The following is a 13641-nucleotide window of genomic DNA, read 5'->3' as shown; positions in this document are numbered from 1 at the left end:
CTTCATCTTGGGCCTCCTCCATTACCAGAGTGAGGCCACATACAAACTGGGGGAACATCACCTCATATTCCACTTGGGTAGCTTACAACTCAATAGTGTGAGCGTTGAATTCTCCAATTTTAGGTAACTAACCTCCAACCCCCTCCCCCTTTTTTAAATTCGTATCTACTTATCACCAGGCTTCATCCAACCCTTTCTCTCTTCCAGCTATATTTCCCAACTCCCCACCACAATCAATCTGTGGAAGCGCCCTCACCTGTTGTTAGTCTGTGTTCCCCAGACATGTTGCCTGACCTGCTGAGTTACACCAGCACTTTGTGTCTTTTTATGTAAACCAGCGTCTGCAGTTCCTTGTTTCTCCAGCTGTTCCAAGCTACCTTGATGCCAAACTAATGTATAGCACCACTGCCTTCAGGGCAATAACAAATAAGCAATAAATGCTATATTTTCTAGTGACACCCACATCCCAAGACTGAATAGTCCAAAGTATTATATTAGAACAGGGCATTTACTTTATTGTAGTAAAGATCTTAGCTCTCTTGTTTTGGACCATTTCCATTACATCCTGAGTGAGTAATAATTTGGGATGGAGCACTACTTTACACAGTGAGGTACACACCTCAGTCATCTAGTTTAAATGAAGATCTGTTTGGTATTTTTGGTTTAAGTATTTTTAAAATACTTTTCAGATTCAAAAAGTTGTGAACAAAAAACTTCGGGAACGGTTCATTCACCGACAGAAGGAGGTAGCAGAAGAAAATCATAATCATCACAATGAAAGGATGCTCTTTCACGGTGAGTCTGAAAACCTCAAAGTAAAGAAAGCTTTCCATGCTTGGTATAACAGAAAATCACAGTTCCGTGGTGCTCACCATTGTGTTTTTTGCTTACTCTGTTCTATAGGTAAAATTGTATAAAAGAAGAAGTCCAACTTACTTGTTTCTCCCCCCCCCCCTCCCACCCAAATTAAATTAAGGAGCTCCTGCTTAGTCAGTAATAGAATTAGTTATGAAATAAAAAGGTCTCAACAATTTTCCCTTTAGCATTCAATTAATGTCAAAACCCTCAATTAATAGATGAGCAAAGGGATGACAAATCAGGGCTCTCGCAACGGCGACTTCCCCCGCCCGAGTTGCAGGGTTGAAGAGCTCCTGGAGCGGGGCCTACATCACTGCCCCGCGCGGCTTGGAATGGCCGCGGGACTCTGCGAGCGCACGCCGGGGGCTCTAACACCAAGACCCGGTGTGCGACCTTGCATCACCTGACGTGGCTTTAATGGCCGCGGGACAATCGCCATCGCCAGCCGGGGGCTTTGACTTTGACTCTGACATCGGGGGGGGGAGAGAGTGCAGTGGAGAGATAAGTTTATTTGGCCTTCCATCACAGCAATGTGATGGATGTTTATGTAAATTATGTGTGTCTTGGGTCTTGTGTCTGAAATGTATGGCTGCAGAAACGGCATTTCGTTTGGACCTCAAGGGGTCCAAATGACAATTAAATGTATCTTGTATCTTGTATGTAAAAAAACAAATAGATTATAGATTTTGTCATCTGAGTTCTAATGTACAGATAAAAAGCTTACATTATGACTAACCTAACCTGATGCTTCCAGCTAGTCTGTCAAGATTCCGTACAAAATTTCAAAATCTGTCCTCAAATAATTTCCTTGCACATGTCTTTATGATGTAATGTTTTGTACTGGAAAAAGCCCTTCCCCTGTTTTAGTCTGCTCCTCCACTCAAGAAAATTCCGAATTAAATTGATGAGCGTTGCGTGTAAATCTATTGGCATAAGGTTACTTTCTCTTTGTAAATGCCAGATCCCCTCAGGAAATCTGATGAGTTATCCATGTAATTCTTGATTGACATGGGAGAACCCATGGTGCTGCAGATTCTCATCCTGAATCAGTACTGAAACCAGACATTAGCACCAATTCCGCACCAACGTAAATTTAGCTACTTGTTTCAAAGTCCAACAGATAATAGTGAAAGCATTGCATTTAATTCTACTGCCCATAAGAGCATCTCAAAGCATTCCACTTCAACAAAATTTTCATATGTAGCATTTGGCTTCATAAAATTTGCTGGTCTATAATAAGGGAGCTGGCATCAGGAAAGTTAGCAAATAAGGTTTAGGAGAGTTAAACTGGATTAATGGATTGGACATTGCTGGAGTTCTATGAGGACATGTGTAAAATAATAAATGAGGCAGACACAAAATGCTATATTGTGTGGAGATATGACCTTAAAAAAAACTGATTCTTGCTTTGGAAAAAATGTAGCAAAGATTCTCCTGACCAGTTAGTGCGATGATAGGGGGGCCTTATGAGGTCAATTAGGCTAGGCCAGTATTCTCTTGAGTTCAGAAGAATGAGCAGTGACTAATTTGAATGCACAAATTACTTATCGGATTGACAGATAAAATTCAGGGAGAATATTTCCCTTGGCTATGATATCAAGAAACTAGGAGTCACAGTCTCAGAAATAGGAGCATGATTTGAGAAGAGGAAATATGTCATCACAGTGGGTTTTCAATCTTTTGTATTCTCCACCATGGAGGCGTGTAGAGGCCTGGTTTTTGTCTTCAAAACTAATAGTGAAAGGCTCATAGATTTTAAAAAGAATTTGTGGACAGAGCAGAAAAATATGAATGAAATTGGTCAGACCTGATTTTGTTGAAGGACGGGCTGGGCTGGGCTCAAATGGCCTGCTAATGTTCCTTGCATTCATCTATGTATATTTCAAATGTTGATTCAGTTATTTAACCACTGGCAGCTACAGGATGGGCAATAAACAATGAGGACAAATAGCTTTTTAATTATTTATTGTTAATAACCATATAAACCATATAATCATATAACAATTTAATGCCAGAGAATATTTGGAATTTAATAATTCTATCCATACTGTGCAAATTTGAATTTTGATTTTTCTTTCCAGGTTCTCCATTCATCAATGCTATCATTTATAAAGGGTTTGATGAAAGGCATGCATATATCGGTGGGATGTTTGGTGCAGGCATTTACTTTGCGGAGAATTCTTCAAAAAGTAATCAGTATGTCTACGGCATTGGAGGGGGTACTGGATGTCCAACTCATAAAGATCGGTCATGTTACATATGCCACAGGTAAAGACAATGTTACTGGTGCAGTAAATGTTTCAGCTTTGACTGTATTTGAAATGGAATATGTGCCTGATAATTCAGTACACCATTCAACTAGTGAGGAGGAAATATTTAAACATGCTGCTTCGTGTCCTAGTCGATATCTATTTCACCAAAAACAGATTATTTTACGATTTCTTCCTTGTTTGATAAATCAGTTTCCTATCCATGTACTTGTCCAAGTGTCTTTTAAATGCTTGTGTTCTTTTTATTTGTATGGCTGTCTGGTAACTCAAATCTCACTGTACCAATTGGTGCCTGTGCCAATAAATGTAACTTAAACTTGAAATGCTCACTTGCCTGAACCACCACATCTGCTTGTTCCATATACTCACCGTGCTCTTAGAGTAAAAGTTATCCACCATGTTCCTATTAAATCTTGCCCCTCTCACTAAACGTATGTTCTCTGGTTCTTGATTCCCCTACTCTGTGTAAAATAATCTGTGCATGCACCTTATCTATTCCCCTCATGATTTTATAGACCTCCATAAGATCACCCTTCTGCGCTCTAAGGAATAAAGTCCTACAATCTTTCCCTACTGCTCATGCCCTCGTGTCCGGGCAATCCTCATAAATCTTCTCTGCATTCTTTCCAGCTTAATAACATACTTCCTATAGCAGGGTGACGAAAACAGAGCACAATACTCTAATACGGCCTAACCAATGTCTTGTACAATGGTACGGTAACGTCCCAACTTTTATATTCAACATCCAGACTGATGAAAGCCAATGTCCCAAAAGTTTTCTTTACTACCCTATCTACCTGTAATGCCGCTCACAGGGAATTATGTATCTGCATTCCTAGATCCTTCTGCTTTGCAACACCACACAGGCCCCTAACATTGACTGAAGGACGTGCCCTGGTTTGACTTCCCAAATTGAAACGCCTCACGCTTAGAAACTGATCAATTCCTGTTGTAATTTTTGATAACCATCTTCAATGTGTATAATACCAACTACTTTAGTGTCATCTGCAAACTTACTAATCGTGCCTTATACATTCTTATCCAAATCGTTGACATAAGCCACAACAGCAATGGGTTCAGCACCGATCCCTGCGGCACACCACTAGTCACTTCCTTCAACTAAGCTAATTCTGTATCCATTTAACCAGCTCTCCCTGGGCCCCACATTGTCATTCTCATAATGTTATGCACACTGCCCAAGGCCCTGGAGTATTCCTGCTTTTGTTAGTCCTATGGAGAAGTTTGCTTGTCTACTGATAACCAAAATTCTAGCTTCCCCTTTCATTTTTCATCTGCTGTTGGACCTGCTTTTTTATTCAGCATTTTCTGTTTTGATTGAATGCACTAACTAGATTTCAAACTCTGCATAGTTAACATATGACATCTTTATTAGTGGCATGGTTATAACTCATCCTCTGCTGTGGCAAACTAGAAAGGGCAAAAGCTTTCATCCAGTGGTCTGGGAACTTAACTGCTTCTGTTATCTCAATCAGAAGGCAGCTCTGACAACTGGCTTCCTGTAATGTATAACCCAGCAAAATTCTGCAGGTGCTCAGTCAAGTTTAACATAGAAAGTAGACCTGTAGCAAAGGCAATATGTTTTTATAATCTTTTGCCTCCCTCCCTCCCCTCCCTCTGTCCATCCAGACATTTTATATTAAAGATAGTTGTGCATCACACCCTACCTCAATTTTTTTTCTTGGATTAAATTTAAAATAGCATTATATCTGGGTTCATTTAGGCTTCCTAAACCTCACGACATCAAACTAGGTAAGTATTGTATACTTTATGTGCATTATGTCCGAATATGGTCTAATGCTGAAGGGATACTTTAGACTTGTTTATACCATGCATTTTCCGTGGTTGAATATAAAATGTAGCATTTTTTGTATATTTGTTTCTAAAGAATACTTTATTTCAATTGCAGACAAATGCTCTTCTGTAGAGTAACACTTGGGAAGTCATTTCTACAGTTCAGTGCAATGAAGATGGCTCATGCCCCACCAGGTCATCATTCTGTGATTGGAAGACCTAGTGTCAATGGGCTTGCTTATGCAGAATATGTTATCTACAGAGGAGAGCAGGTGATGAATTATCTGGATATTAAATTCACTTCAGCTATAGAAGAATGTAAAACAAGTAAATTAGCAAATAAAACCCCACTAAAAGTGGATCAGCACCATCATGCAAGCTGAAAGTTCTTCCTGTTAAATTCATTATGACCATATTTAATTTAATGTTCTTTGCCCAACTCAAGAAGTAGTCTAATTTAAGGTGAATCAATTTTATGACCTGATCTTGAGTGTTTCTAATTGAACTGCATTTTATTTCATGGAGATTTATTGTGACCACCGTCCATCTTGTGAGATAATATATAATTATATCAGATGTTATCATTTTAATAACATCTCACAAGGTGATATAACTTTTGAAGTAGTGTAACAAAATCTGCCTATGATAAAATAGTAAGAACCTGTGACCTAGCCTTAGCTCATTTAATGTTAGCCCACCTTGTTAGATTTAATATGACCTCTTGGAAAATTACAATATGATCTCTGCTCTTTTCTGGTGATAATTTTGGATGATAATTGAATCTGATTTCCTTTCAATTTGTGAAATAGTTTCTGACTTCAGTCCACCTCATAAGAATGTTTAAAATAACTAACCCATTTCAATAGGCTCTTTAATATTCCTGCTTACTAATTTGTGAAGTTTGACTTTAACCCAGTTTATGAAGTTTGGTGGTGGGGGTTAAACAATTTTGATCTAATTCAATTAGTAGCAATGTTACAAAATTTTGAGATTTAAAAAATCAAGTCTGCAATTTATCAGATAAAGCATAAAAATAAGTTTAATTTGACATCTAATTCACTTTCATATCTCAAGTATTTAAAAAGTTATGGCCATTTTCATTCTCGGAAATTAGCATCTTGTTCCCTATTGATTTTCTATGGACATAACAAAAAAGCTGTGATCGTGGACAGTCAAAAGCCCATAACTTTCTTAAAAATTAAGAGAACTGAATGAATTTTTCAGGTATCATAGATTGAAGCATTCTGAAACAAATATAAAACAATCTTACTTGGATGACCTAAAATTAAAGCATTTAATTAGTTAGTTACCCAATTGTAGCTAATTTCAGACTTCAATTACTAGATCTAAACATCTATCCATTTCTTAATAAATGATTAACAATTTTGAATAGCCTAAGTGTCCAAATAATGGGTAATGGCTCTGATAATGGGTAATGGGTCTTAGTATAGAAGCTGGGATGTAATGTTAAAATTGTACAAGGCATTGGTGAGACCAAATCTGGAGTATGGTGTACAATTTTGGTCGCCCAATTATAGGAAGGATGTCAACAAAATAGAGAGAGAACAGAGGAGATTTACTAGAATGTTGCCTGGGTTTCAACAACTAAGTTACAGAGATAGGTTGAATAAGTTAGGTCTTTATTCTCTGGAGCGCAGAAGGTTAAGGGGGGACCTGATAGAGGTCTTTAAAATGATGAGAGGGATAGACAGAGTTGATGTGGACAAGTTTTTCCCTTTGAGAATAGGGAAGATTCAAACAAGAGGACATGACTTCAGAATTAAGGGACAGAAGTTTAGGGGTAATATGAGGGGGAACTTCTTTACGCAGAGAGTGGTGGCGGTGTGGAATGAGCTCCCAGTGGAAGTGGTGGAGGCAGGTTCATTGGTATCATTTAAAAATAAATTGGATAGGCATATGGATGAGAAGGGAATGGAGGGTTATGGTATGAGTGCAGGCAGGTGGGACTAAGGGGGAAAAAAAAAAAAAAAAAAAATTTGTTCGGCATGGACTTGTAGGGCCGAGATGGCCTGTTTCCGTGCTGTAATTGTTATATGGTTATAATATTCACAAATAATTCACAATAAAACATGATTTTTAAGTCTCATTTACATTAATTTATAGGCCAAATGGAAGGAATTTAGTGTTCAATTGCTGTAAATTAAAGTCCATTTAAATCAGCTTTCTAGTGGGATCCTGTGAACGCGCTGGTTTAGAACGTTCACATTGCGCTAGATTTGTGCCCTCAAATGCCCAGAAAAATACTGCGGGATATAATGGGCCCAAATTTAACTACTCGCAACTTTAAACTTTGTATAAAGGGATCTTAAGAAGCCCTTTTTAATGTAAAAATAAACAGCCTACCTTCTGTTGTCCGCTGAATGAGATCCGACCCGTTGCCGTCGGTCGGGGGTTTAGAGGTTAATTTTTATCCTACTATAACGATTAAATAAAGCCCTTAAAAGTAATAATAGCTAAAGCGACGGAATCTTCCAGTGATTTTTCGTTAATAATTAACTAGGCTGAAAAACCTCGATTTGAACAGCCTAGTGAAAAATCGCGTTTTAAACCCGCCCCCTCTAAACAGCGCCAAAATCGCGCACACGGGCTGGGACAGATTTTCAGCGATGCTTCAGGTAGGCTTTGCAACATACCTACAATTAGTGTTTAATTTCACTTATTAATTTCACAAAGTAGATTCATATTATCTCTGCCCAACCCATCAAACTGCAATGCAGCTATTGTTGATTCCATGAACTAGCCATGTGACATCAAGCCATTTTGTGAAATAATTTACTGAAAACAACTCGCAATTATGCGGCAGTTTGAAAACAAACTCAATACTAGCATTTATTTCAAGAGGGCTGGTGTACGAAAGAAGGTGGGTCTTAAAAACATCCAAAGAGCAATCTTAAAGCAAGGAATTTTCCATGTATACAGGCCAGCATTTCTCCTTGGTTAATTAGTATTTAACCAAGTTCTTAATATTTCTCCTTGGTCAATACTAAGAACTTGTTAGTATGATTGCTGGTATTTACTATGAAGAGCATGCTTCCATTGGTCAGCTCTAGAGATGCTCACAGTAACATATGATGCTCACCCATTCTTTAGGTGCTGGATGTAATGTACTAATCACAAAGTTAAGTGGCTTGAACAGGTAGTGAGGAAATGGCGCTTCTAGAGTTTGTTTTATATATTCTTAACATTTTGTCCTTCAACAATGTTTATCTGGCAGACTTTAAAATATTTGGAAAATGTAGATTGAATTAAACAAAATATCAGGTTTTAAGTTGCTTATGTACTGTTCTTGTTATTTTGCCTATCCAGGCATATCCAGAATACCTCATCACATACCAGATCCTGAAGCCAGAAAGTGCATCAAAGCAGATAACATCAAGTGAACAGAAGTCATAGTACAAGTCAAACCTTGGCACCAAAGTGAACTTGCGATGAATGCCTTTCCATCTGACTGTTACAGTATTTATTTGAGAGAATTTTAAAAATTATACTGGTGTTTCAGTTTCTAATTCTCCTCCTCTCCCTCGAAGGAACCTTAACTTTACATTACTACCGAACTCCATAATTGAGTCCCAACCTTTCAAAAATTGTTACTTATTTTTGAGTTACAAAGTTTTTTTCCCCTCTCATCTTATTTGTCAAATAATTGGACCTTTGGAGTGCTGTTAATTGGAAACATCGGAGAACTGCTTAAAATGTACTTCTGCGTGGCTTCTTTGCTTGATCGCAGTAGTTGGAATCATAGTCGATTGAAGTTGTGTTGTTATCAGTTTTATCACCGTTGTTACATTTTAGCTGGCCAATGTATCTAACAAATTTGTCACTGTAACATCTGCCAAAAGAGCTACAGAGGTGGCCTGTTTCATAAGAAAATTAGGTTGCTTCATGAAAGCCAATGAATAAAAATATACTGTAAATCAGTGGTAAGGCAGCTTCAGCCAAATCAGTGAAGCTAGAACTCTTGGCTCACTGCGTTGCATAACACTGTTTACTTGCATGTCAGTTAAAGTACATAGTGGGATTCTTGAGATAGGTAATTTTCATGGGTAAGACTTCCAAGTAGGCATTTGCTTTACCAAGCTGTAAAAATTGGATGTTTTGGATAAACAATGAAGTTTTGCACTTTTATATAACCAGAATTAAAATGTTGACATTCTATATGATTTACATGAAAAAAACACGTTTGACCATAGCTAAAAACAAATCTGGTTAATGGCCGATGTCCATTAAATAGGTAAGATTTGTCACTCAGCAACAGGTGGCAACACTTGCTCATGTCCAGTGTGGACAGAATGAAATCAGCTGACGCCTAATACTTTGTTGGTTTTTGCTTGATTATCCTCAATGAAATGATGCTGGAGCAAAAATTGGCTTGATATTTTCTACTTCAACCCAGTTGAGGAGTATTATCGATTTTTAAATTTAAAAGGAAAAAATGTAGCTCATTTTATAAAGCTTTGCTAATCCTGATATCCTGTGAGCTTTGATTGGGTATTGAAATTGGTTGTGAGTAGCAACATTATATTTTGTTCTGGCACCTTTATTAAGATAGCAAAGCCCACACTACAAAATCAGGATTTCTCTGGAATCCTGTCATTAAACTGTAATGTTTTACATAGAATTCCATCATTTTAAAAAAGATTAATCTCAAAATTGAGCCATACTGATGTCCAAAAACTGCACTGATACACATTCTAACCTGAGGCTATAAAGTAATCACTGAAGAATAATCTCACAGTTTTCCAAACAAAAAAAGGAATTTATTCAGTAGCTTTAAAGAAAACTAAAAAGTAATTTAGAATGTAATAATTTACTGAAAGTTAACACAAGTAAGTGTGGAGATTATCTCATTATGTAGCAGATTCTATGATTTTATATGCTACTTGAGTCTGGCTGATTGTTTACCCGTGAATGTACATTATTAGATTTAATATCCCACTGCACTATGAGAATCTTGGATTTTGTTTGGAGAAGGAGGAATATCACAACTTGGGAAGGAAGGTAAAAATACAGTTCATATTTATTTTCCATCCATGACGGTTTCATATCTGTCAGAGTTGATGTTCACATGCACCTTGAACTGTGTGCTACTTGCAGTGTACAGCAAAATTGACATTTACTGTTATTGGGGTAGTTGAAACTTGTTACCATGTTTCTCTTGTGTTTTGCACTCTGCGTTTAGTGTATTTTGCTTCTTGTTATCTGGTCTCTGATATGCTGATGCTAATCGTATCCTTGACTGGGTGTGTTCTGTTCATTTAAATAGTTTCAATCACTTTGGAGTAGTCCTATTGTAAATGGCATATTTCATTTTGTAATGCTTTACCTTAATATTCAGAGTCATGAAATGTAATTGAATTAATCACAACCTGTAGACAATTCATTGCATTTGTAAAATACATCACATTCCTCTGTTTGGTTTTGTTACTGGTGGACAAACATGGAATCTTCTGAACAACAGAATCATTGATGGTCTGCAGCGCTGAAATATCAAAATTATTTATAAAGAAGAAGAATTATTTTGACTATCCAAAGGTGACTTAATTGGGGGAGAGGGTAATGTGACTTGATGTAAATGCATTTGAAAAATGTTAAATTTAAGAATGATTCATAATTCATAATTAATATTTAATGCAAACGTGTATCTAACCTATTCTTGAATTACATGAACTGTCAAAGGATGGTGATGATATGGTTATATTGTTCCTGGAAATCAACTTCCTGGCAGCATCAATTAATCAGTTTTACTAGTTAGATGTACACTGAGCTGGTGGAATTGATTGACCTTCAATTTCTTAAATAATGACATTGAGTGTAAATATATACCATGCACAAGGCCCTGATGTTACACGGGAATAATTATCTTAGGAAAAGTGACTTAGACTTACAACCTTATTACAGTAAACTATTGCAAAAATATATATTCTATTCTGCAAACATGCAGCTATGTGATTGAAGTCAAATTTATTTTATGGCAAACTTCACCGCAGTGTTCTTGCTATTTAACCTAATTTTACGTGGATTTGTTTTATAATTGGCATTAAACTGGCTGTTACATCTAACTAGCAATACCTCTGCCCGTTGCATTGAGCTTCCTGGCTGCCTTCAATACTCAATTTGTGAATATGGATTGACACTTACAACTAAAGGTAAATCGTATCCTTCCAAATCATGCCCCGTACAAATAAATACAGCTTTATTTACAAATGCCACAATGTCATTTTGTATTTCAATTTTTATCCTGTTTTATTTATTGTCAAGTTATCAGCATTAATTCTTTTGCCAGCTTGTTAGATGTGGCCCTTTTTTCTGGAGGTGAATCCGCATGAGCCTTTTTAAAAAGACATTGGAAAGCTTGCCTGTAGTGTGGTCAACAGCGCGTTGCAAACTTTAATTTTTTGAGCCTGTCTAAATTTCCAAAGTATGAATAATTACCTTTTGGTGTGCTTTATAACAAACATGACTGCAGTATAGCTTTGATGTGATGACCTTGTTTGCACAATTATTTTACTCTTATATTTAACGATTCAGATTAATGCTGCATTTGTATATCCATTAATTTTATATTTTGCATAGATAATCAAATCTTGTAAGTTCTCTTGTTTTGGCATTTCTCTTTTGTCTTGACGTAACAAAATTGCACATGTACCAATATGTTTGCTTGCCTGCAAGTCAATAGCAATGAGTGGGCAACAGATGCTGTAATATACAAAACAATGGGCACAGATCATTATTCCTCATAGTTTTACCATGTACCAACTGGGAAATAATGACAATGGAAGAACAGTTGGAAACTAAGTCATCCTTTCAATGAAAATTAATTTCATTAACAAGAGTTTTTTTCCAATTTGGGTTTTTTTGGTAGTTTTTAACACTAACAAGAACGATAGCCTCCCATCAAATGCATCACGGCCTTCCTGGGTTGTAAACAAATTAGGTGTTTGTAGCCTTTTAATGTGTATCTGAACAGTATGTAAAAATGTGACTGATTATTCCATGCAAGGATTGTGGGTGCTTTCTCGATTTGATTTGCTCCAAACATATCACACTGACAGACAACTATAGACAGTTGCCTTAATAATTCAGCTCCCTTTGATAAATTGACATATGAGTCACTTAAAGTATGCCAGGATTCAAGCAAAAAATAATTGATTCTTAATCGTAAGAGAGTTGTCCACACTAACTACATTCTGAATGCATTTTCCCTTATTTCAGCTTCCCCTTTAGATTAATTTGTTTTTTCCTTTTATTACATTCTTAGATTACCATTTACAGTATATGTTACAGAATGTATTATGTATTGTACTTGATAAATCAAGTGACCTTCTGTTTTGTATTTTACTTTGTAATTATGGTATTTTTAATATGCACATTTTGTCAATACAAGGTGCTAATGTTTTTTTGCCGGCAAACACTTGAAATGGGTGTTGAGTAATTTAATATAGATATAGATGCCATTTACTTTTCCAGTGGCTTGAAATTGTACGTATAAAAATGGAGACTGTACATATGTATTTTAGTTTGTAAATGTATTGGTAGTAATTTCAGTGAAAATAATGTTGGAAATGTGAATATGTCTACACCAACAAGGATGGGAAAGTTGTAAACTTGATTGGTATAAATAGGTGTTTTTATTGTAATTGGAATCTTGATATTTTTCCTTTTGTTTCAGTTTCTGATTAATTCCATAATTTGGAGTGTACAGCCCTGTGTAAGGTTCGACTTGTAAAGATGTACTAAATTGTGATGTATGTGGTACTGAAGTAACTTAATAAACTGCAGTAATGCCAATTTGATGAAATGTGTGATTTTATAATCTTTCCCACAGGTTACAAAAAGATCAATTGCTGGTGTAGGTTTTCAACTTACAAACTAACATTGGTTCAGGATCAAATCCATTTGATGAACCATCTTGCATAACTTTCAGAAGGATCAGTCCAACTCTAAATAGAATTTGTTCTGGGTTGCATTGAGCATTGTCTCAATGCTTCTATCAACTGGCTCCTTTTGTGTTGTGGAAGTGCAACACATGGTAAACGCTGGATAGTTTAAGAAAATATTAATATTTTAATCTTTTTGTAAACCATTATTATTTTATTCTCCTGTTTGCTATTTTTAATAGTCAAGCTTTCTGCAAATTTGCTGATGTTACTTTGAATCCCTTCATCCAAATCATTGATGTTTTCACGCAGAGTGGTGAATCTCTGGAACTCTCTGCCACAGAGGGTAGTTGAGGCCAGTTCATTGGCTTATTTAAGAGGGAGTTAGATGTGGCCCTTGTGGCTAAGGGGATCAGGGGGTATGGAGAGAAGGCAGATACAGGATACTGAGTTGGATGATCAGCCATGATCATATTGAATGGCGGTGCAGGCTCGAAGGGCCGAATGGCCTACTCCTGCACCTAATTTCTATGTTTCTATGTATATTGTAAATAGCTGCGGTCCCAGCACCGAGCCTTGCGGTACACCACTAGTCACTGCCTGCCATTCTGAAAGGGACCTGTTAATCCCTACTCTTTGTTTCCTGTCTGCCAACCACTTCTCTATCCATGTCAGCACTCTACCCCCAATACCATGTGCCCTAATTTTGCCCACTAATCTATGTGGGACCTTATCAAATGCTTTCTAAAAGTCCAGGTACACTACATCCACTGGCTCGCCCTTGTCCATTTTCCTAGTTACAT

The 13641-nt window shown here is 36.8% G+C and overlaps 1 protein-coding gene across 3 annotated transcripts in view; it reads left to right on the top strand.

The window, feature by feature from the left end:
- Positions 1-12749, top strand: part of LOC129695592 (poly [ADP-ribose] polymerase tankyrase-1) — a 92173-nt gene extending 79424 nt beyond the window's left edge. For all 3 annotated transcript variants that reach the window (XM_055632682.1, XM_055632681.1, XM_055632683.1), the window contains 4 exons: positions 690-795; positions 2940-3126; positions 5056-5212; positions 8268-12749. In XM_055632682.1, coding sequence (XP_055488657.1) covers positions 690-795; positions 2940-3126; positions 5056-5212; positions 8268-8354 — 537 coding nt within the window. In that variant the 3' untranslated portion in view covers positions 8355-12749. The remainder of the gene's footprint in view (positions 1-689; positions 796-2939; positions 3127-5055; positions 5213-8267) is intronic.
- Positions 12750-13641: the final 892 nt, after the last annotated feature.

This window comes from Leucoraja erinacea, chromosome 3, assembly GCF_028641065.1.
Source record: "Leucoraja erinacea ecotype New England chromosome 3, Leri_hhj_1, whole genome shotgun sequence".
In the NCBI taxonomy this organism is placed as follows: domain Eukaryota; kingdom Metazoa; phylum Chordata; class Chondrichthyes; order Rajiformes; family Rajidae; genus Leucoraja; species Leucoraja erinaceus.
This window is presented reverse-complemented; position numbering and strand designations above follow the sequence as displayed.